The sequence below is a fragment of the Bos indicus x Bos taurus genome, chromosome 29 (genome assembly GCF_003369695.1).
Source record: "Bos indicus x Bos taurus breed Angus x Brahman F1 hybrid chromosome 29, Bos_hybrid_MaternalHap_v2.0, whole genome shotgun sequence".
In the NCBI taxonomy this organism is placed as follows: Eukaryota; Metazoa; Chordata; class Mammalia; order Artiodactyla; family Bovidae; genus Bos; species Bos indicus x Bos taurus.
The window spans coordinates 19,155,090-19,180,454 of record NC_040104.1 but is presented as its reverse complement, the minus strand read 5'-3'; the positions used below and the strand labels follow the sequence as shown (position 1 = coordinate 19,180,454).

General features: G+C 45.4%; 1 protein-coding gene across 2 annotated transcripts in view; it reads right to left on the bottom strand.

Moving 5' to 3' along the window:
• ETS1 (ETS proto-oncogene 1, transcription factor) overlaps positions 1–25,365 on the bottom strand; it is a 140,243-nt gene that overhangs the window by 93,028 nt on the left and 21,850 nt on the right. For both annotated transcript variants that reach the window (XM_027531197.1, XM_027531196.1), the window contains exon 3: positions 16,049–16,193. In XM_027531197.1, coding sequence (XP_027386998.1) covers positions 16,049–16,193 — 145 coding nt within the window. The remainder of the gene's footprint in view (positions 1–16,048; positions 16,194–25,365) is intronic.

The following is a 25,365-nucleotide window of genomic DNA, read 5'->3' as shown; positions in this document are numbered from 1 at the left end:
CAGTTGAGCCAGGTTTCTGCCACTTGCAAACAAAAAGAGCCTTGACCAACACAGGGGTTAAGTCACAAAGCAGGAAGTGAATAAGAAACTCCCTGCTTTCCAGCCTGGGGACATTGGAGAACAGGGTAAAGGTAGGTTTCCTACAGAGGCAGGGGAGCAAGTGATGAGCTCAGGGCTACTGAGATGTCCCTGTGATATCCAGGGGAGGTCTTCACAGAAAAATATACAGAAGGGACTTCAACATGTTAACCATTAGTGATGAGACTAAACTGCTTCCCCACGCAGCACTACCATTCTTACTAGTCTTTAATTTACACATTTTCTTTCTTTCTTTTTTTATTGGAGTATAACCACTTTACAATATTGTGTTGGTTTCTGCTGTACAACAAAGAATCAGGCTATAGATAGGTGTGTGTGTGTGTGTATATATATATATATATATATATATATATATATATATATATATGTATCCCCTCCCTGTTGAACCTCCCTTCCACCCCATTCCTCAATTGACACATTTTCTTTAAAGAGATGTATTATTTTTATAGTGATTATTACAAAAAAGTAAACAAAGCTTGGTATATATGTACACATGACGGAGTACACAAAAGATCTGGCTTCTCAAAGCAACTAAAACAGCACAGATTCTCTCTTGCCTTTCCATCTGTTACAGGGAGGAAAGAATGCTTAACTTTCACTGCCCATTCTGTCATAAACACTGGGAAACTTGAGAAAGGAAGAGAGTAAGTGATCAAAATGGAAGAACTTCAGAATCACATTTCAAACTTTGTATCCTTTGCCCCCAAATCTCACGAGGTTCTCATGCCAGCACGCCTAGGTGTAGTAGTCACTCAGGTGTGTCCGACTCTTTGCAACCCCATGGACTGTGGCCCACCAGGCTCCTCAGTCCATGGAATTCTCCAGGCAAAAACACTAGAGTAGGTTGCCATGCTAGCACGTCTAGCCTGAGTCCAATTTTTGCTTCACCAGCTGAAGCAGAAGCAAAAGATTAGTCTCGAAGTCAATAGAGTTATTTTCCTATCCAACCTGCTCTTTCCCTTTGGACAGTGTCCTTAAACATTTCCTTGCAATTCTCTTGCTGCTGCTGCTGCTGCTAAGTCGCTTCAGTCGTGTCCAACTCTGTGCAACCCCAAAGACGGCAGCCCACCAGGCTCCCCTGTCCCTGGGATTCTCCAGGCAAGAACACTGGAGTGGGTTGCCATTTCCTTCTCCAATGCATGAAAGTGAAAGTGAAGTTGCTCAGTTGTGTCCGACTCTGCGACCCCATGGACTGCAACCTACCAGGCTCCCCCATCCCTGGGATTCTCCAGGCAAGAACACTGGAGTGGGTTGCCATTTCCTTCTCCAATGCATGAAAGTGAAAGTGAAATTGCTCAGTTGTGTCCGACTCTTTGCGACCCCATGGACTGCAACCTACCAGGCTCCTCCGTCCATGGGATTTGCCGGGCAAGAGTACTGGAGTGGGTTGCCATTGCCGTCTCCTAAAATTCTCTTAAAAGGCTTAAAAGTTTTGTCTTCTGTGATAGAAGCAGAAGTATAATAAAAAACAAAAATTACTTAGACTACTTCTGAAATATCTTGAAAGGTATTTGAAGGGAGAAGCAATTCACAACGTCCTTTAATAATGGATTTCAGAGTTAAATTTCACCATGGCTAATCTAAATCCCTCCTTTTCCCATTTTTGTCCTGTTTTTTTCTTGATCTTCAGTGGATCTAAAGAACAGCTGGTAACTCCTCAGTGATACTTTAAGAAGAGTTAAGGCTACACTAGTATTTAATCTTAATCGATTTTATACTTAGTTGCAACTCACTGCTTACCTGAAGCCTGATGTCTATGGATGGCAATGAAGAGGCCATTTGGCAGGAAATGTTATTCAAGCAAGGGGAGATGAGTAGATACCCCATGGAGCACTTTATATTCTAGCAACAGTAAGGTCAAATATGTCCTAATTGTGGAACCGCCTTCAGTGTTACAAGAAAGCTGCTTTCTTTGTGTCTTTTACAACTTAAAGTTTCTAAATCCTCCTTGATACAAAAATAGGTAGAGGGCAAAACAAGGTTCCTTCCATGCCATTAAAAACTTGTGAGATCAGGAAGGAATTTTGAAAGGGCAGATGGAAAAGTGATTAATTGTTACTAAAAAAACTAGACGGAATTTCCCTCCTCCAGAGCCCAGCAAGTAGGGCTGGGAGATGAGGTGGCCCTGGGGAAATGTGGATGAATGTTCGGCGGCTGGAGGCCTGGTCCCAGGGCCCCTCACCCCTGCCTTTCCCAGTCCTGCTTGGAGACATTTCAATCCCATTCTTCTCCCAGGCTCTCCCTCTCAGCTCCTCAGCAGCAGTCCCACATCACATTGAGTTTAAAATAAAGAAATGCTTTTCCTAAAGAATCCGCACACAAATAATCTCATTACCCCAGTGCTGAGGTTTATACAGCAGACGTCTTCTGCCAAGAAAAAAAAAAAGCACTCTCCGCTCACTCACATGGAACAGCTGTGAGGAGAGAAATGGTATTTAATTCATTGTGAAATATTCAACAATGGCTCCGCTGCACTTTTAAAAGCCTTTTGATAGTAAAAACCCACAGAGAACAGCCCATCCTGTGTGCTGAAAAGCAGCCTCCCCACAATTAGTCCCTCTATTCAGCGGTCGGAGAGTCTGTGTAAACTTCAGCACGTGCTGCCCACACTGTAGAGAGCTTCAAGGGGATAAACCTTTCAGGAACTTCTCAGGGTGGAGTCAGGTTCAGCGACTCGGATTGGTGAAGAAGCAGGAAGGGGCACCGGGAGGGCCAAACTTTGGTGACAGACCCTAAGCGAATGCCAGCGAAAGACACCATCCTCCACGGCAGCTTCACGAATGCCCTTCTGTGCCCTTGAGGAACCACTGCTGGAGCAAAAGAAACCAGAGAGAAGGGTCCAAAATGTAGACCGCGGACACCCATTTCCTCCGGCAAGGCTTTTAGGAGTTTCCAGTTTGTGGGAAACAAGGAAAGCGTATATTATCTCATTCTACAGGGTGGACATCAGCCACCAGGGGTGAGGTGACAATGAAGAAATGTTTGGGGACTTACCTGGTGGTCTAGTGGTTAAAAATCCACCTTCCATAATCTACCTGCCAATCCAGGAGTGAGTGTTCGCTCAGTTGTGTCCGACTCTTTTCGGACCCCATGGACTGTATCCCACCAGGCTCCTCTGTCCGTGGGATTCTCCAGGCAAGAATACTGTGAGTGGGCTGCCATTTCCTTCTCCAGGGGATCTTCCCAACCCAGGGATCAAACCTGGGTCTCCCATATTGCAGGGAAATTCTTTACCACCGGAGCCACCACGGAAGCCAATCCAGGAGACTCGGGTTTGATCCCTGGTCTGGGAAGATCCCACATGCTGTGGAGCAACTTCGCTCATGTGCCACAACTACTGAAGCCTGAGCACCTAGAACCTGTGCTCCACAACAAGAGAAGCCATACAATGAGACACCTGCCCATCAATACTAGAGAGCAGCCTTCACTCGCTGCCACTAGAGAAAGCCTACACAGCGACGAAAACCCAGCACAGACATAGATAAACATCCGTAATTTAAAAACACATTGGGCAGCAAAGTTTGTATTATAGTTAAAAGCATGGGCTTTGGAGGAAGATCTCAGTTTAACTGACCCTCTTCCCACCTCCCAGAAGCACAGTGAGACTAATTGAGGGAAGTGACTTGACCTCTCTGAGCCTCGTTCATCTCATCTGTAAAATGGGAATAATATTGCCCTTCTAAGGAATATTGTAAGAGTCAAAAAGACCACACATGTGTGATCCTTAGCAGACAGAAAGTATTTAATGAATGGCTATTATTCTACCTCTCAAATTGGTCTAGAAAGAAAGCAGGTCTTTTCCTGGACTTCCTGTTGTTGTTCAGTCCCTCAGTCGTGTCCGACTCTTAGAGCCCATGGATTGCAGCACACCAGGCTTCCCTGTCCATCACCAACTCTCAGAGTTTGCTCAAACTCATTCCCATCGAGTCGGTGATGCCATTCAACCCTCTCATCCTCTGCCGTCCCCTTCTCCTCTTGCCTTCAATCTTTCCCAGTATCAGGGTCTTTTCTAATGAGTTGGCTCTTCACAACAGGTGGCTAAAGTATAGGAGCTTCAGCTTCAGCATCTGTCCTTTCAAAGAATACTCAGGATTGATTTTCTTTAGGATTGACTGGTTTGATTTCCTTGCAATCCAAGGGACTCTCAAGAGTCTTCTCTAACACCACAGTTCAAAAGCATCAGTTCTTCAGTGCTCAGCCTTCTTTATGGCCCAATTTTCACATGGACCATACATGACTACTGGAAAAACCATAGCTTTGACTATACGGACCTTTGTAGGCAAAGTAATGTCTCTGCTTTTTAATATACTGTCTAGGTTTGTCATTGTTGGACTTCCTCCAATAAGATTATTTAAAATTGAAGCAGAATGAGACAGGAACTATTTTTACTCTTCATTCTAAATTTTTTAATTGATCAGCAGAAAAGCAACAAGGAAAAGAGATAAGCATAGATATCTCATTGAAAAATCTGAGGGATCTGGACTATGTTGAAAACAAAACAATACAAAAATATCACTGTCAACCAAACTTTGCATCATGGTAGGCTGATTTTGCTGTTCAGGTACTTTAATTGTTCAAAGCACATAATACTGATGAAATGTCTATTTCACAACAACTTTTCTATTATTTCCAGTCTTGTCTCAACAGACCAGGAATAGGATACAGGCAGTTCAGCCACTTTCATTATAAAATCCAACGTTCAGTCTATCAGCGGGATGCAGACTGTCTGTCGGTCCTGGTTGGTGAAAAATGTCCATCTGGGCTGACCAACAAGGAAATGCAAACTGTCTCGGCTGCTCCAAGTTGGTGACCAGGGTGGGGCAATTTGAGACCCTGAAAGTGGTCTCCACTTGTCTAAGTTAGTTTGTGGCAGCGGATGTCATAGCCAATGGTTCCACCAGAAGGCAAAGAACAAATCAGGGTGAAGATGCCAAAGGGCAGCCAGGATCGGAGGCAGTGCCTGAGGAGTGAAGGACCTCTATGTGCCATCCTAGTTTCTGTATCTGTTGTGGGACGGGGTGTTGGCTCAGGATTTCCACCCCCTTTCAGAGGCCCCGTTCCTCCAGCTCATTTTTCCCTACTGCATGAAACAGTGATGCTGGGGAAATCTCCCATGCACTGGCTAGTCCTTGAGAAACAGATCACAGTGTGACGCCCCTACGGAGTCATCCTAAGGGCTCTGACCCATCCCACCTGCAGCTCCCAGTAGACTCCACAGGTCCTACTTCATGGGTACTTGGAAAGATCACTCTAAGGAGCACGCAGTAAAAGGGGAGTGTTTAAAAGGAAACGAGTGAAGTGGCTGGAATTCAGGCATAGCATCCATGCCCAGTGTTTCCAAGACCATAGGATAGAAACCATTTCCAGATTTAAGACTGTCTCTTGGAACTGACCAGAGTGGTGAGAAGGGGTTGATAGGAAGGAAGCTTTAGCAGGGAATTCAAGTGAGTTCAACAAAGTGTGCTTGGCACACTCGCCAAGTACAACAACGTAAGTGCTGCTGGGGCTACAAAGGTACCTTTTCCCTTGGCAATTCTTAACCTCCCGGGGGAGGTCAAATCACTTTTGAGAATCCAAGGAAAGCTACAGACCCTTAGAAACACCCTTGCACACAACTTCAGAGGGACCCCGTGTTTCTGAGACATCTGCATCAAGCCCCCTTGCTCTATGAGACTCTGCAGGCTTAAGACTCAGCATAAGTTGTCAGGATTGATTTTTTTAAAAAGCATGTATGAAGCAGGTAAGAAATCACGCAACAGCTGTGAAGGCAACTAGAACCTGGTTCTGTAGATGTTGAAAATCACTGTCTCTGTTTCTCAAGGTTTAGTTTAGCAAGTCTGAGGAGGTACAGGAAAAACCCGTAGGACACCTCAGACATTGGGAGTTTTGAATTTTGTTTTTTTAATGTCACCTTCAAGGATGAACACAAATCCTAAAGATCTGCAAGAAAGTCCAAAACAGTCAAACAGGTGGCGAATGACTCCAACTGGGGCTGTTGGGGAGCCCAGTGGGGAAGGCACCCCTCCACTCCTCATTCTCACAATGACAGGGGTGGAGGGATCGGTCAGCTCACTGGGCCACTGTAGGCGGGGCAGAGACCGAACCAGAGTGGATGGGCCTGTTACACGGGCAGCCTAAGAGAGAGCCAAAGGTTGCCCTCTGCATCAGTGGGAAGGTAATTTCTCTCAGAGTGCAATTAGGTCTCATGTTTGACCTATGACCTCTGACCCATGAGATATTTACGATCTCCAGACAGCCAGCCTAGGGGGCAAGTGAGTGAAGATGGAAGCTGAAGGCATTTAATAGGAGGAGGAGGAGGGAGGGAGGAAGGAAGAAAGGAAGGAAAGCGGGAGGGAGGAAGGCCTTGGTCAGTCTAAAGTCATCTATGAAATCATGAATTGACAGCCGTGCTTTGGTGCGCACCATGTCCGCCTTCAATACGGTTTTCTGTTCCTCGCCGTAATTCTGGGAGGTAGGCATTATTCTATCACATATGAGGACACAGGCTCAGAAGGGGTCAGTGACGTGGCCAGAGTCGCACAGCTGGTAGGTGGCGAGGCTAGAACCTGGGCCCAGGCCAGTCTCAACTCCCTTGTTCATTTCCCAACCGAATCAGTGCGCACGTGCACTCCACAGAGCGTTCGCCCCCTTATCCATCCCGCTATCTTCTCTCGACCCATCTAGAACTCCCTCCAGCCTCTTGCAAAACTGAATCTACGCCCACAATCTCTTCTGTTCCAACGGTCTCTTTCTCAAGCCGGGCTCGGGGCAGTCGTGCTTCCCCCGATCGAATGGAGTGGCCGACGCCGCGCGCTCGTCTTTTCTGCTTCCTCCGCTCCCGCTTCCTCGGCTCCCAGAGCCGCGTCTCCCGCTTCCTCGGCTCCCAGAGCCGCGTCTTGCAGCGTGTCCGGACGCCCTGCCTCCCTTCGGGCGGATTCGGCGTGCGCCCGTCTCGCTGGCAGCGCCGGGGTTAAACCACCGGCCTGCAGAGCAATGATTTCTGTTTTATTTCAGCAGGGGAAGTGTGTGCCGGCCTGATTAGCCTGATGGTTTCCTCTTTTCCCATAACCTCCAGACCCCCACGGCCCAAGTGTTTACTCTCTGAAATAAAAAATCTGCTGGTGTTTTTCTTTTTGTGTGCTCGTGTATTTTGGGAGGATTGCAGAGGAGGAAGGCGGGGTGGGGGGTTGAGGGACGCGGAGGCGGGGGCGGTGGGGAGGGGCGCCTCCCCTCGTCCCTGCCCCCCAGCGCGCCTCTCCCAGCTGCAGCCTTGAGCTGAGACCCCTGGCTACAGCGCAGGAAAGAAACTTATTAATGAAGGAGCTGGGTCTCTTGCTTCAGCAGCTATAAACACAGCGAACATCTGGAGAGAGTAAGTCTCCAGGCGGCCAGACGCTGAGAACAACAGGCTGCCTCCGCGCATCCCTCCCCCACCCAGCCCCCTCCCCGCGCCGGCGTGCAGCCCCCGCCCCCTCACCCACCAGCACTTCATTCACCGAGGGCGGCGGGGTGGGGAGGGAAGGGCTGACGCCAGGCGGCCTCCACCGGGGTCCCCAGCCCCCGCTCCCCCCACCGAGTTCCCGAAGAGGGGTCAGACAGCTTGAATCCAATAAGAACTCCGTGCCCCAGGGACCTTTTCCCAACTCGGACCAAATATTTGTGGTTTGAAAAAGTTAAGAGAACTTTTTTCTCCCCAGCCCCCTGGGACTCCCAGTGCAATGCTGTTACTTCCTAGGATTTTTGAGAAGAGGCCCTGGAGGACTGCCAAAGAGCGCACGCATCCCCGTTGTAATTCACTAACCCCGGCCCAGGTTTCTCCCACTCGGTTCCCTTCCCTTCAGAAGAACTGCAGGGGTGTTTTACATTTAGGAAGGTCTTTACAGTCCTTCCTGCCCTGGGCTGCTGAACTCTCTAGCCTGTAGCTTCTCTTTCTGGTCCTCACCAGGCTGCCTTCTCATTTCTCTGTAAACTGGGACACCGGGAAGGAAAAATTGACAGGTGTCAGAAAACCAGTCTGGGGCTGGATGAATGTGGGCAAGACTCAGGACTTAAGGGTCGGGCACCAGGTTTCTTTGGGTCACTTAAATTCACATTCAGATTGTGGTGTAAGGAAAAGGTAGCATCTGTTGATCACATACTATAACACCTCTTGAAGTAGAAATATAGCACTCTATGTAATAGCACAAGACTTTTTGAAATGAGTGTAATGATCGGACCTGTTAAAGGATAGAGAACAAGATCCCAGGTGTATTCTTGCTCTTTCCACCAAGCCCCCTAACCCAGGGGTCCCAAACTCTGGGATCTAATGCTTGAAGATCTGAGGTGGAGCTGATGTAATATTAATAGAAATAAAGTGCACACAAAAAAGTGTAATGAGCTTCTATCATCCTGAAACTATTCCCCACCCCCAAGTCGAAGGAAAAATTGTCTTTCATGAAACTGGTCCCTAGTGCCAAAAGGTTGGGGATGGCTGCCCTAACCCTTTGCTGGGACTCAATACCTTTCAGCTTATATTCAAAAACTTAAACTGAAAGTGATGGTAATCTGCATATGAAACAGCACTTAGCTGGAAGGGGTTGGGGGTGAATAAGATGGATGGGACAATGTAACATTGGCAAATAGGAGCAAATTCAATCCATAGCCAGAGAAATACGTTTCACTTATGGAGAAGAAGTTCAGGCATTGGTAAAAACCTCATGATCAGAAGAACAAAGTGATAGAGCCAGAGTGTGGGCTAGTTTTTGCATGTGGATGCTCTTCCCAATGCACTCCTAGCTGGAGGCAGACCTGCTGCTCTTTCCCCAAGCCTCTCCTAGCCATTTTTTGGTCCTCTCTGAGATGGGATGCAGGTGGGGAGAGGGTTTCCTGAATCAAGCTTCTGGCAGTGCTATCCCCTGGAAGCAGTTTGTCCGGCAGCTTGGCCCCAACTGTAGCCCCTTCCGTGAAAGGCTAAAACCTGAGACAGGCTTACAGCTTCCCTCTTCCAGACACAACTACCAAGTCAGATTCTGAGGTCAAAATTTTCCCTGAGAGGAATGGTCCATATTACTACATCCCAGACAAATGTATGCATGCACACCCACACACACAGGATCAGAACTGTTTTGAAGAACAAAGAACCTAGAACAGCTCCTTTCAGAAAAGAAAACATACTCTGAATGAGGAAAGAACAGATATGTGCAGCAGATAGAGTTTAAAATATCATTTTTTTTAAACCACAGGGCCATCTGAGATGATCAGCTAAAAGAACAAGACTGCTAGGAGAATAAACATTTCAGAGCAAGGTGAATCTCCATTTAACAAGTCTCTCTGGCATTCCCTCGATATTCGCAACACTTAAAAGCCAAGTCAGAGGCATCTGTTTTTCCTGCTGAAACTTCCCACCTGGTTGTCGATAGCCCTTTCCAAACACTGGTCCAGGTTTGATCTCTCCCAGCCGCCTGGCCGTCTGGCTTGGGAGGGACCGTGAACTCAGACTTTCAGTACAGTCTCCCACTTGAACTTCTGAAGTTTATTTGGGAAAGACACTCTTTTATTCAACCCTTTTGCTAGTAAATGCATTTTAGAAATTTTAGATACTGTGGCAAGATTCAAAGTCACACACTTAATGGTTAACCTTTATCTCATAAATGTGATATTTCATCTAGGGATCATTTCTTTACATCACATAAATGTAGTCTCATATACAAATTTGGATAAAAGTTGCTAAGAGACAGGCATGAGTCTTCCCCTTTCTCTCTTCTCAGTTTCCAGGGCATGGCATTGGCCACCAAAAATGTTCATCCCATCACCGGGTCACTTTCTGACTCAACAATACACACACATTTCTGGATGCTTGGGCACTTGAGGACAAAGAGTTACAGTGGCAAACATTCATATCGTGCTTGCTTAGTGACGGCACTGCTTTATGCTTGTCATATATTAACTTGGTGGTTCCCAAAGTGTAGTCTTCAGACCGGCAACAGCCATAGCACCACCTGAGACTTTGAGAGAAATGCAAATGTTGAGCCCTACCCTAGACTCACTGAATCAGAAACCCTGGGGATAGAACCCCCACAACCTGCATTTTAACAAGCCCTCCGGTGACTCTGAAACACTTTGAAAACACTGGTTTAGATGGGGAAGTGGAAATATAAAATAAGTTGTCTAAGGCAACACAGGAAGGGCTGATGGGCAGATCCAAGCAATCGGTTCTAGAGGTTGGAGTCTTCACAATAGACTTCACCTCTCTCCTCAAGAATGAGAAATAAGACTGGGTAGATGAGGTTTTTACTAAGACCCAGGACCAAAAACTTGGCAAATTGCATGATCCAAAAAGAAAAAAAAAAAAAAAAAGCATTGTCTCTTATCAAATCAAAGACCACAGTAATGAGGCCATAGGTCCGTTCCTATGAGGGTAAGTTGGGTTTACTGTGTTCTGAACCTGCAGATGCTTTCCAACTCAAAACAACTATTTTGCAAAAGTGAACTTTGGTCAAAGAACACCTGTGTAAGTTTAGCTGATTCAAGACAGACCCATCCCTGAAATGAAAAATGCTTTGATAATATGTCACTCTGAAAGTGTGTCATAGTTTCTGATACACATTATTATCATTCACAGTCATCAGAGCTATGAGGTTCAAGTCAAACATGGACAGCTATCAGTGGATGGGAGGGACCACGGTCGTGTGGCCTGGGTGCTCAGTTGGGTCTCTGATGTCACTTTTCTGGTCCCCAGTGGAAAACAGGCATTGCATGACTCCATCTGGGTCTGGGCACCACTCTGAGCTCACTGTCTGTGTCTAAAAATAGTTTGCCATTTCTACTCCATCCCTTCCATGGGGCCATGGATGGGAGCTGGTCATGACAGTAAGAGGCAGTGCAGTGTTAGTGAGTTCTCAGAGACGGGGAACAAGAGACTGATATTTACAAAAATGCTTCTTGCTTCAATGATTGAGAGAAAGGGCTGAGGTGGGGGGACAACATAGAAGAAGGGAACAGAGGGAAGGCAGAGCCAGTGGGCTCCACTCCAGTCAGACTATAAACAGCAACAGACATTTCAGCCGTGTCTCGTGTAAGGGGCTCCATTGATTCACCAGGCTCCCTGACAGAGGGATGAGGAGAGGCTAAGATAGAAAGAGCCCATTCATTCATGCAGAACCCCACTCTCGGTCCCCATTGGCTGTCGCTAATGGCTTCAGGCTGATGGGAAGGAGGGGGAAGAGGCGAGCTGGAGGAGGAGGTAGAAATGAAAGAAAATGATGACTACAAGATTGTCATGAAGAGATGTACAGCTGCACAGGCAATTGCATGCAAATGTGGCTTCCCTTTTTAGCTGTAGAGTTAATGTCCTCAGATTCATCTCTTTTTCTCTTTCATGGTATCTGCCCCTCCCCTTCTTTTCCCTTCCCATTCATCTTTCATTCTCTTGTCCTAGAGTTCCTCTGTCTCTCTACTAACACCCACTTTTCTTTTCTATTTCCACACATCTCTTCTTTCTTCCCTTTCACCAGCTATTCTGTCCAACTAATTCATGACTAGTCTGGATTGCTGAGCATTCTGTTCCCATCACCTGATAACCTCTCCCCTGCTCACATTTTCTCTCAGCTTTATTCTCTCCCCCTCCTCCCTCCCTCCACTCTTCTCCTCCCTCTGGGCCTCAGTCCCTTTGGGGAATAGGAACAACATTCAGAGGAAGGACCCTCATCGGTCCTCGATGGCCCCTCCTGCCGGGCAGCCCAGGCACTAACAGGTGGGTAGTCCTGACAGAAGAAGAGCCTACATCCCTTCTCAGAGCGCAAATGTGAGATGGAAGCAGGGCTGGGGAGTGGCTAGGAGGACGGGAAGGAAACTGAAGTTATAAATAGGATAAAAGAAGATGAAAAAAAATGGTGAGTATTTTTTTCTCTATTTTTTTCTTAGTCAACACATCTCCAAGGAAATGCGCTGCAGCTGGAGAAATCATCGATTGGTCCATGTCTTCATCTCCCTTCCCTGTAACCCCAAGATCTCCTTCCAAAGGACACCCATCACTGCGGAGGGCTGGACCACTGCCCAGAAATAATCACTGCAACCCCTTCCTTCATGTGGACAGCTCAGAAGGCAAAGGAGGGGCTGGGAAGGCTCAGGGGTTTTGCCAGATATTTCCATCAGAAGAAGCCTAGGATACAGGAAACTACAGATATCACGTTCACCACCAAAGCACCACATCCTCATAGAAGCTGGCTAGAGTTTCTGAGCTGCAGCTGGTGACAATCCAGGTCATTTTAGGATTGATTATCATATGCCCTTATCTTCCCATCCTACCCAAGAGCCACCAATCTAGGAGACTCCAGCTTCCTTCTTAAAGAGGTAGACTGTGGAAAGTAGACTCTATTACATGACTATCAGTCCTAGCATTTTTAAAACAACTTCCCCCTAAGCAACCTAAATGTCCATCAACATAGGAATGGATAAAGATGTGGTACATATATACAACGGAGTATTACTCAGCCATTTTTTGTTCAGTTTCTCAGTCGTGTCTAATTCTTTTTGTCTTTGTGACCTCTGGTCTGCAGCAGGCCAGGCTTCCCTGTCCTTCACCATCTCCCAGAGTTTGTTCAAACTCATGTCCATTGAGTCAATGATGTCATTCAACCATTTCATCCTCTGTCGCTCTCTTCTCCTCCAGTCCTCAATCTTTCTTAGCATCAGGGTCTTTTCCAATGACTATTAGCCATTAAAAAGAATGAATTGATGTCCTTTGCAACAACATGGGTGGATCTAGAGATTGTCATACTGAGTGAAATCAAACAGAGAAGGAGAAGTATCATATCGCATCCCTTATATGTGGAATTTAAAAAGAAATGAGATAAATGAACTTACAAAAGAGACTCACAGAAGGAATTTACAGTTGTCAGGGGGGAAGAATGGGTGGAAGGGATAAGTTAGGGGTTTAGGATGGACATGTACACACTATTGTATTTAAAATGGATAGCCAACGAAGACCTACAGTATAGCATAGATAAGTCTGCTCAATATAATATGAGGCAGCCTGAATAGGAGGGAAGTTTGGGGGAGAATGGATACATGTATATGTATGGCTGAGTCCCTTCACTGTTCACCTGAAATATCAAAGCATTGTTTAATTGGCTAAACCCCAATACAAAATAAAAAGTTTAAAAAAATAAAGAAGCTTCCTCCTGAGGTTCCTAAAAATCTTCACAGACATTGTCTCATTGGCCCTGAAGTAAAAACTCTTACCTTTGAGAAACTTGACAAGGAGGAGATTGAAAAATCATCTTCACTTATTTATGTACTTCTTAGCTAAGAAAAAGATGGGCCATGTCTTTTTCTGATGAAAATGAGGTATTCTGATTTGAAGCTACAAGTGAATGTGGAGATGACCTCAGCTACTAAGAAGATGTATTAAGTAAATGTAATAAACTATAAATTGGTAGCACACAGAAGCACCATCCAGAGCTGAAGGCGTTAAGGCAAGGCAGCATTAATCTCTGTTGCATAGGGAGATATAAGACTTCAAAGCCTAGTGGCGTGAATGGATTGAAGAATTATACATATAGGCAAAACCATTTTGATCTTTTGCTTACACAAACGAAATCTTTTTTTCTTTTTTTTTTGGTTTAGATGTTTAAAGGATCACTTTTTCTCATCTCTTAAAACTTTAAGTCCTTAAGTCTAACCTGTGAACAACTATAAAATTCTCTGTGCCGCCTCATGAAATGGGTGAATAGCCGAGACCTGTGTTTATCCTTGGGGGCAACTGAGATGCCAAGCAGAAAGTGATGACACAGATGCTATCCTGTCTGAGATCGGAGGTAGTGCCAAAGAACACCTCCAAGATCAAGGGCTATTGAGTCAAGACAGGGAACACAGGGTCAACTTCATCCTGCCCAGGAGGAGAACCTGGCAACTGCAGACCAACTCCCATCCTTCTCAGCCCCCATCAAGTGTTACCACGTCTCACTCTGTGTCTGTCGGTGTATTCCAGGTGAAAGATACAGTGTAGGCAACAAAACAAACATTTCCTTTATTTCTCCAGTATTATAAAAATAACTTGCCATAAAGCAGTGTTCTCAGGTAAAGAGATATGGAACAAAAAAAGTTGCATTTAAGTTAGTTTCCAGTGGCTTTTCACACTATGCAGTTCATTAGAACAGAGGTTGAAGAATTTGACTGCAATATGGGAGACACAGGAGACGTAGGTTCTATCCCTGGGTTAGGAAGATCCCCTGGAGGAGGAAGTCACAAAACCCACTCCAGTATTCTTGCCCGAAAAAATCCCATGGACAAAGGCACCTGGTGGGCTACAGTCCAAAGGGTCGCAAAGAGTTGGACATGACTGAGCAGTAAACACACATACACAACATGTAAGCATCATGAAATTTCTTACACTAAGAATTCGTCCTGGGAGAAAACAAATGCGGCTTTTTGGTATCTGGATATATAATCATAACCTGATCTCTTGAAAAATTGAACTTACTGTCAGAATCAATCATTTCAGGATCCCTAAATTAAGGTTTTACATTTTGTATCAAAAATAAACCAACAAAAGTTAGCCAGTTAGCAAGGACCAATGGAATTTGTGAGAAACACAATGACTCCAGCACAATAGAACTGAGGTATAGACTTGGAACTTGTCTGCTCCTTGGGAGAGTGGATCCTGTTCACCAGAGGGCAGCACTGTGAGCAGCAAGTCAGGACTGAAAGGAATTCTGAGGAGAGGAGCTTTTGTGAGGAAGAAGAGTTGAGGAGAGAGGCAGCAGATGAGGAGGAAGAAGCCAAATGCGGCGCAGGGCAGAACAGAAGAGGATGATGGAAAGAGAAGACAAATGAAAGAAATTACATCATATAAGAAGACTGACTATAGAGAACAAACGTATGGACACCAAGGGGCGAAAGGAGGGTGGGATAAATTGGGTGATTGGGACCTATATATATAAATATATATATATATATATATATATATATATATATACACACTGTTGATACTGTGTATGAAATTGGTAGCTCAGGTGGTGAAGAATGCCTGTGATACAGGAGATCCTGGTTCAGTTCCTGGGTTGGGAAGATCTGCTGGAGAAGGGAACCCATTCCAGTATTCTGGCTGGCAGAATTCCATGGACTGTATAGAATTCCATGGAGTCATAAAGAGTCGGACACGACTGAGCAACTTTCACTTTCACTTCACTTCATGAAATAAGTAACTAACGAGAAACTGCTCTATAACTCAGGGAATTCTACTCAGTGCTCTGTGGTAACCTAAAAGAGAAGGAAATTCAAAAAAGGGGGTATGTGTATATATATGGCTGATTCACTTCGCTGTATGATAGGGCTTTCCACGTGGCACTAGTAGTAAAGAATCCACCTGCCAATGTAGTTGGATTCCACGGTTGGGAATATCCCCTGGAGGAGGGCATGGTAACCACTAGAGTATTCTTGCCTGAAGAATCCCATGGACAGAGGAGCCTGGTGGGTACAGTCCACAGGTCACAAAGAGTTGGACGCAGTTCAGCACGCGTGCACACACACACACAGAAACTAACACAACACTAAAACAACCGTGCTCCAATAAAAATTAAAACAACAACAAAGGCTGGCTAGTCCACACACCCTCTGTCCCTCTGGTTCACACTTCATAATTAAAAAACCTTCTAGGTCCTTTGTTAACAGCCAGGTTTTAGGGGTTAAAACCCCAGACAGGCAAAGTGGAGAGAACTATATACAAAATGAAGACATAAGTAAAGAAACCTCGCGTGGGCCCCTTCCTAGAGTTTAGTCTTTCTGTCGCTGGAGAATAAAGTCATTCAAAATGACTGAAAAGTTCTGGGACTTCCCATAGAACAAGAACACCCGGTACGCACATAAGCCAGGGCCGCTGTGAGGGCAGATGACACAGGATGCCGCCCGCACCCAGTTGCCTCGGGCCCTCAACCCCACCCTCAGTCTCAGCCGCCATTTATGTTCCTACCTGAGCCATAGTGCTCAAGGCCGGTGGGCACTTCCTGAGTAGCTGTCTCTTCCCAGAACGGGTAACAAGCTCTTGGTGGATGATAGGCCGACTGGAAACCACAGGCCATCCGGGGATCTTCATAAGAGTTGAGAGGTCCCTGCCTCTGTGGCCAGGAAACAAAAGGAAATATATTAAGATTCCCTAATGGAACAGTAACTATCATCCATAAGTAAGAATTATTCATAGATAACAAAAGACTATTTTTTAAACTAATTTTTATTGGAGTATAGTTGCTTTACAATGTTGTATTAGCTTCTACTGTATACCAAAATGAATCTGTCATATGTATACATATATTCCCTTCCCTTTGGGATTTCCTTTTCATTCAGGTCACCACAGAGCATTGAGTAGAGTTTTCTGTGCAACACACTATGTAGAACCAAATATTGATCACTACCCTCCCCCATCCAAAAAAAAAAAAGACAGGAATGGGAAAGGTTTCTGACTTGGACTATGTATACAGTTATTTTCATGCATTTCCTCAACCATTTGAAGACTTTTTAAAATTTTCAAATAAAGATCCATGGTTAATCGCAAGGCAGAATCTTGGTCATCTTCATATAATCCTGGCTTTTGTCTTTTATTTTTTTTACTGTTACCTTAGTCTATAAAAACACCATGAAAGATATTCTTATAAGACATTCCAGTATCATAGAACCAATAGGTGACAAATACCAAAGAAAAAAACAAAAAAATGTATTTACCTAATAAAATTGCTCTTTGTTAATCAGTGTGTGTAAGTTTTATTTCTTTCTTTTTAAAATATTTATTTATTTGGCTGTGTCAGCTCTTGGTTGTGGCATGTGGGATTTTCCATTGGCGTGCACAGGCTTCTCTGGCTACAGCACGTGGACTCAGTTGCCCCATAGCATGTGGGATCTTGGTTTCCCGACCAGGGACTTGAACCTGCATCCCCTGCATTGGAAGGCAGATCCTTAACCACTAGACCACCAGGGAAGTTCTGTGCCTAAGTTTTAATGATATTGATAGCTAGATTAGAATTTTCATTCTTCCCATTTGGGCACTTGTTCAATTCTCTTATTAGTTTTTGTAAAATCCATAAAATATACTCTCTACCCAGTACTCTCTAAAAAGGACAAATACAGTATGTGGGAGACCATGGTTTGCAGCGCTTAAGGCCCCGTTCTTTGAAGCCAGGGATACATAGATTCAAATCCTGGCTCCATCACTTACTAACAGGGACCTAGGCCTGTTCTTTTATCTAAACCTCAGTTTACTCAACTAAAAGATGGGAAAAATAATACCTTCCTCATAAGGTAGGAGGAGTGAATGGAATAATACATGTTAAGAAAACAATACTGGATAAAGTTTACTCTGGGGCTATTCTTCTTCCAAGTGGGTTAAAGGTGCTGAGAATGGAATAAGACCCTGGGACTGAACGGGGTCACACCGTTTTGCTATATGTGTGGGTGCTAAGTCGCTTCAGTCGTGTCCAACTCTTTGTAACTCTATGGACTATAGCCCGCCAGGCTCCTTGGTCTATGGATTCTTCAGGCAAGAATACTGGACTGGGTTGTCACGCCCTCCTCCAGGGGATCTTCCTGATCCAGGGATCAAACACATGTGTCTTACATCTCCTGCACTTCTGTGCTATGTGCTTAGTCACCCAGTCATGTCCAACTCTTTGCCACCCCATGGACTGTAGCCCACCAGGCTCCTCTGTCCATGGGGATTCTCCAGGCTAGAATACTGGATTTGTAGGCAGGTTCTTTACCACTAGCACCACCCGAGAAGCTCCAGATTACTGTATATCAAAGGCTCATGTCCTTGGCTTCTGTTACCAGGCAGCTCTTGTGAGAGCCACATGAATATAAACAGAGCAATGGAGTTTGGGACCAAGATTGAGGAAAATCATCAGCAAGAACACTCAACTGAGCTTTCAGTCAGCAAAAAAACCATTTTGCTGACATCGTATTTTAACACCGCAAGCTCTTGCAGCAACTACAGTAAGGTATTCTTTTGAACCCCAAGGATAAGCAGGTCTTCAACAATTCTTTACAAGAGAATCAACTTGAAGCACATTTATTTTCTAAATGAGCTGTGTGTTCTCGAAATCATCCCCATTTTTTCATATTTCTCTAGAGTCTTTCTCAAAATTCAGTTTCAAATATCAGAGTCTTAGAAACAGGGTCTGGGTGGGGATATTTTGTCATTAAGTGGTATAAAGGAGGACTCTAAGTGACCTGGCCCTGTCCTCTTTAGGAGCAGTGTGTGCTTGGTTTGCTTAAACCAGAAAGTCCTTGTAAGAAGGCAGTGGGTGGTACCAGTAGGATCTTTGTAGAGAGGTGGTGGGTGGTTTGGTCCAGGCCCTGCTAAAGTGGTGGGGACAAGAGGAGAACTTGGGACTCAAGTGTCAAAGTTGAGGTTTTCTCTGCTAAGGAAAGACCCCAGAAGGTGAGGCATGGTTTCCAAAGAGGCATTGAAGGAAAATGATGAGTTCCCTGTAGAGGCAAGATGGAGGGCAGGGGTAGGTGGCGAGTTATGGGTAAGCAAGACGATATTGGGTTCTAGACCTGGGCCTTCACCACCTGGCTGCATGGTGAGTCAGCCCACAGCTTTGACAAACAACGACGTACAGCAGCTCCTTGAGTTTCATGATTGGCTTTATTTTTAGTGGAGTGCCTCCTGCCCCCACACCAGGTTCCTTGTTGTCAGGGAGGGTTCATTTATTATTTTATACAGGAAAGTCTATTTTTAAGATATATTTCCTCCTTAACTGTCTTCAGTGGTGCCAGGGGACCCTATTTTTAAGAACGAGAAGGAGATAATGCATCAAACCTACCATGAACCACAAACATCTTTGCTCACAGAGACTCCTGGGAGCATCATGACACTTGTTACCTAAACACCTGCCTTTTTGTTCGATATTTCACAAACTGACTTAATACCTATTTCATAGAGTATGAGAATGACATTTTTACTCAAGAGAACCACAGAGCCAGTTCCAATTCATTATGAAACCTTCTCAGTTGAGGAGAAAGAAGCAGGTTATCAACAGGTCAGAAATCTGGGCAGCAAAGCCCCACTTCCATGCTTGAAAAAGGGCACCACCCAAAACAAGTTGAAGTCAACATCTTCCTCCTGGCTTCTGGTGATGGAGGTGAGTTCAGGAGATGCCAGCCACCCTCCCGACCCTGTCATAGTTTAGAGAACCCGTCTGATGGGTCCTCAGTCATTCATCCCACAAGTGATTACTGAAAGGAGCTAATGTAGATCCCACACTGCTCCATGCTGACCGGTGAGCTAAACATGGTGAAGAGACGGTCACATTTAATCTTCACATTTAATCCTCATAGCTGTGCAAGATTTACTTTTTTATCTCCATTTCACAGAAGAAAAAAACTGAGGTTTTTCAGAGAGCAAGTAAACATCCAAAGGCCACACAGCTAGTAAAATAATGGAGATAGAATTCCCTGGTGGCCCAGTGCTAAGACTCTGTGCCCCCTCTGCCTGGGGTCCGGATTCGATGCTGCAACAAAAATCCAAGATCCCATGTGTCAGAACTAAGACCCGGCACACCCAAATAAATAAATAAACAGACATTTTTTTAAAGAAAGAGTTCTAGCTGAGACCAACTTGATTTCAGACTGTGCACCGTGAATCTTCTGTGGCCTGGATGGCTCGGGAAGGGAGGCCGCTGTCCCATGACAAAATACTAAATGGATTATGACAATAGACGGTCATGAAACAAATCTGTATCACACCACCAGTCTATGCCAAGTATTATGTTAGATGCTAAGAATAAAGTATGAGCAAGACATGAACTTTACCCTCTGAAGTGCACAAACCAGTAAACAGGAAATTACAGCGAGGGGATGTGACAGAGTGAGGCACCGATGTATATGGGAGAGGAGAGTGGCAGCAGGTAAGACTTCCTGGAGGAAGCAGATTAAGGTAATAACTGAAAAGTCAAGTAAGACTCAGCCTAGAACATTTGGTGAAGGGTCTAGAGAACAAAAGATGACACTCCTCAAAGTGCCAAGGAACACCTACACCTATGTAAGGAAGAATAAAAAGACTCAGAATGGTGACAGAGAGAAAGACTTGGTAGTGACAAGTATGAGGGGAAAGCATGCTCTTGGCAATGAGAACACCTGCAGTGCAGGGCAGTTAGTAAGAATGGAAGCTGGAGGGACAGTGCTGCATGCATGCGTGCATGCTAAGTCATTTCAGTTAAGTTGGACTCTAAGACCCCATGAACTGCAGCCCACCAGACTCCTCTGGCAATGAGAACACCTGCAGTGGAGGGCAGTTAGTAAGAATGGAAGCTGGAGGGACAGTGCTGCACACGTGCCTGCATGCTAAGTCGCTTCAGTCATGTCTGACTCTGAGACCCCATGGAGTGTAGCCTGCCAGGCAACGATAACACCTGCAATGGAGGGCAGTTAGTAACAATGAAAGCTGGAGGGACAGAGTTGAGGGTCATGAAAACCAGACCAGAATCTGGCTGCAGGAGAAAGGAATTCGAGGTGGTGTTAAAGGTAGTGGCATGCTGAGTCAAGATGTTCTAGAAGGACGCATTTGATAGGGTTAAGTAGGATGGAGTGAGCAGGAGCAGGTGAGGAGGCTGACAAGGCAGCAGCTGTGCCCTGCAGAGCCATACTGGGGCCTCGATACAAAGGAAAAAATCAGTATTACTGATCCTAATTGTATTTAAATTTTTATTTCTTATAATAATTTTTGCATTGATTTTGATGGTCAGAAATATTACATTCAGGGAATGTTAATCAGAGAGAGCTATCTCAAAGGTCCACAGCTCAACACCAAGACCTGGCTCTACCCAACTGCCTGCTGATTCCACGGCTGGAAATCTCAGGCCGAACAAATAGTGAGACAGGAACACAGCCCCACCCATCAAAAAAAAAGAAATATTACATTCAGATTTGTTCAGCTTGAGTACTGAGTCTGGGGGCAGTCCTTAGGCTTTGGCCCCAAGTGAACTGAGTGAAGCCAGTTATACAGGCAAATGCTCTATCGCTGATCTCCACCCCCAACAGTCCAGTTATAAAAAGTTGAACTAGGGTCATGAGTGTAGAGGTGAAGAGGAAACAAGAAATATAAGATATGTTTTGAAGAAAGAGTCAACATGATTTTATGACTCAGAGGAGATGGAAAGCAGTGGGGGGCAAAGATCCAAAAAAATGTTTAGATTGCTTGCTTCTATAACAGGGAAAATGGTGAATTTAAGTACATAGGTAAGAGGTTGGAAGAAAATTTCACTCTTGGTTGTGCTCAGATGGAGAGACAGCAGAGCAACTAGGGGAAGTTTCCCTTGGTGGCTGCATGACAGAAGACAGGAAAGGATAAAGGTGGATCTATAAACATCAAGGATCTAGTTAAAGTGTAGAGTCAGGGAAAATGGTACTTAAAATAAAAAGAGAAAGGGTCAGAAATGGCTCTGCCACACCATCCAGCAGTTCTATTTCTGTGTACTTATCCAAAGAAAACAAAAGCACTCATCTGAAAAGATATGTACCTCCCAATGTTTACTACCACATTATTTACAATAACCAAGATATGAAAGCAACTTAACTGTACACTGATGGATGAATGGATAAGAATTATACACACACACACATATACATACATTGGAATATTATTCAGTCGTAGAAAAAGAATGGAATCTTGCCATTTGCAACAACAGAAATGGACCCAAAGGATATTTGCTGATTGCAACAAGTCAGAGAAATACAAATACTGTGTGATTCTACTTATATGTGGGGTCTAAAAAAATAAATGACACACAACAAGTAAGCAGTAACAGAACAGAAAGAAACTCACAGACAGAGAAACTCACAGAAACTCGCAGAAAACAAACTGGCGGTCACCAGAGGGGTGCGAGAGGTGAGTGAGATAAATGAAGGGGACTCAGAGCAGTCATCAGATAACAAGTCAGGAGAATGTAAAGTGCAGCCAAGGGAATACAGTCCACACATTGAAATATCTTTACATGGGGATGGTTATTAGACTTACTGTGGTGACCTTTTCATGTATAATGTATAAAAATATCTAATCACTATGTTTACTTGAAATTAGCATAATATCGTAATTCAATTATACTTCAATTTTTAAAAAAACGGGTCTGTGGAGTCGCAGGCCATTGGGAGAAGAAATGAAGGGGAAATAACAAAGAAGGGTCAGTTGAAGACATGGGAGGAAAAACACCAAAGTGTTCAGTGAAAAGGGCAGAGCTTCAGAAAGCGGACACTAAGAAGAGGGTGGTATCCAGGCAGCCTTAAATGGCCATGTGCTCCTGCCCTGCTCTGGGGCAATCTGTGATGAGCACCCTCCCCCAACCCCAGTAATCCTTGTGGAGGCTTCAGAGGACACGAGCCTGCAACCTAAGTGCTTCACTTTTCTGATCCTGGAAAGAAATAACATGAAGTTCTGAAGTCTGGAATCTACTAGGATGACAGACACACACGTGTTCCTGCTCCAAGATAAACCACCCCTGACACCACCAGCATAGCGACCACCGCCCCCTTCTGAAGTCAGGGCTTCATCTACTGTATTATGGCACTCTCACCCCCTATGCTTCTTTCAGGGACCTGTCTCTCCTCCCCACTCACCCAGTTCTCTCCCTATGGCTGCTCTTCACCCACCTCCCAGCCCTGCCAAACCTCACAGCATTGCTTCTGCTCAGAGTCTTCCTCCCCTCTGCCCCCAAAGATCCCTACAATTAGGAAAAAGGGAAAAGGGAAGTAGATTTTCAACACTAAATCAAAAACAGATGGAGGTGCATGTCTATAGGAGTTCGTTTCTGTCTTGAGCCAAGCAGCCTTAATTGTCCAAGTGTTTGCTCCTCAAACCCTTCCGGATCTTTCTTGTGTGTGTGTGTGTGTGTGTGTGTGTGTGTGTGTGTGTGTGTTACAAAAAATTCTGTCAGAGTAAATCTGTCTTTTCTTTAACCAACTACACAATCCTGGGGTTTAGCCTTAGTACCATACCATAAGCATACAAGACACATAAATACTTCTAGATGCTGCAACTTAAAAAAAAAATGTGTATTTCCAGAGGCAAAGCTGACTTAACACTGAATGGATGGGTAAGGGAGTCTACAATCCACAGGAGTAAATCTGTATCATTCTAGGCCTGGCATTGATGTTCATACACTCCAGTAAGAAGATGAGAGACTGGAAATCAGGAAGCCTGGGTTTGAGTCTTGCTCTGGGCTTCCCTGGTGACTCAACTGGTAAAGAATCTGCCTGCAATGCAGGGGACCTGGGTTCAATTCCTGAGCTGGGAAGATCCCCTGGAGAAGGGAACGACTATCCACTCCAGTATTCTGGCCTGGAGAATTCCATGGACTGTATAGACCATGGGGTTTGTAAAGAGTTGGACACTACTGAGCGACTTTCATTTTCACTTTCTGGTCCATATAATCAAAGCTATGGTTTTTCCAGGAATTATGTATGGATATGAGAGCTGGACCATAAAGAAGGCTCAGTGCTGAAGAACTGATGCTTTCAAACTGTGATGCTGGAGAAGACTCTTGAGAGTTGCTTGGACTGCAAGGAGATCAAACCAGTCAATCCTAAAGGGAATCAATCCTGAATATTCATTGGAAGGACAGAAGCCAAAGCTGAAGCTCCAGTACCTTGGCCACCTGATGTGAAGAGTCGACTCGGTGGAAAAGACACCGATGCTGGGAAAGATTGAAGGCAGGAGGAGAAGGGGACAACAGAGGATGAGATGGTTGGATGGCATCACCATGAGTTTGAGCAAACTCCAGGAGATGGTGAAGGACAGGAAGCCTGGAGTGCTGCTCCCATGGGGTTGCAAAGAGTTGGACACGGCTTAGTGACGGAACAATGACTGCCCCTAAGGAGCTGGTTAGTCTCCAGCCTGTTTCTTAACCTCCTTAAGCCTCTGTTTCCTGAGGACACTGGCCCCAGTGATCGCCAAGTTCCTTTGCAAATACAAGTCTCATTTTTGCTGATCCCTCCACATTCTTTCTCCTGACCTTGTGACGGACAACCTTCATTTGATAAATAACGACGCCAGGGTGGGAAAGCCTAGAGCACCAGAATTCGTCAGCGTTTAGATTCATGCCAGGCCACGTCCCCTTCAAATGCATTAACACCTTCAAGTCGTTTGTCTTCATTCTTCCCTGGAATATGCTCACACACCATTTTGCCCCCACATCCCCTGTTTTTTCAGTAGAGAAATAAGAGGTTAGGAAATACCTAGCTGCTGAGCTGTCCAGGGGCTCTCACATACTAGGTGCAAATTTGCACAGTAAGTGGGGGATTTCTCATCCTAAACCCTTTCACTTTGTTGCAGGCAGATGCCCCCTGAAGCCAACCTGACCAACTCCACAGACATCTCATTGTGTCTGAGACTCCTCATCTTCAGAGGATGTCAGACCAGCCAGCACCTCTTTTTACTCACAGAGAAGTGCTTTCAGCCGCCCTGGGGAGGGGTTTGGGGCAAACTGTATCTGGCCCTCAGAAGAACACTGGGGCTCCTCTGCTTCAGGGGGACACGTGGGACCTGCTCCCTGGAGAAGGGAAGGAGGCAACACGGAAACGCCCCCCACCTTCGGCTCTCCCGCCAGAGGGGAGGGGGCCAGGGTGGTGTAGCCGCAGGAGAGGCAGGAACAGACAAAATAGGAAACTCTCAAAGGGCAATTTAATTTTAGATTCAAGGCCAGGAAATTGTTTTGAAAACAATAAGAGCGATGGGCTTGGGTCTTGGCAAAAGGGCAGGTCGGACCACTGTAGACTGCTGAGAGAGAAACGAATCTGAAGCACATAAAGAGCAGAGATGGGACTGTCAGATTCCGTTCTCCATGAGAAGCTGTGCTCAGCCTCCAAACGAGCCACCTGGACCACAGCTGAAGCCACCTTGAGATGCCCCCCGCCCTGGGGCTGCAGATCAAGTCAGGGGAGGGGGACAGTGACCAAGGGTGAAGCGCCTCACACCAGTCTGAGACCACAGTCCCCTCCACTCAAAAGACATTCTCTTGCTGAGAGGTAGCGGGTGAGATCCTGTGTTATCCATCAACTTCTACTCATTAACGGGAACCCTGAGACTCCCAGTGGCTCCATGGGGTGCCAGCCTCAGGCATCCAGCCCAGAGCTTGGAGGTGAAGGGTGGGCCTGACTCAGAGCCTCCTCAGAGATGGGGCGAACCTCCCATGGAGAAAAACCTGGACAGGAATTTCAATTTGCTCAGAGAGCTACAAAATGGAGTTCTGTTTTTGTTTTTGTTTTTTTTTCCCTAAACCAAGGAGGGTAAATTCACCATGAATA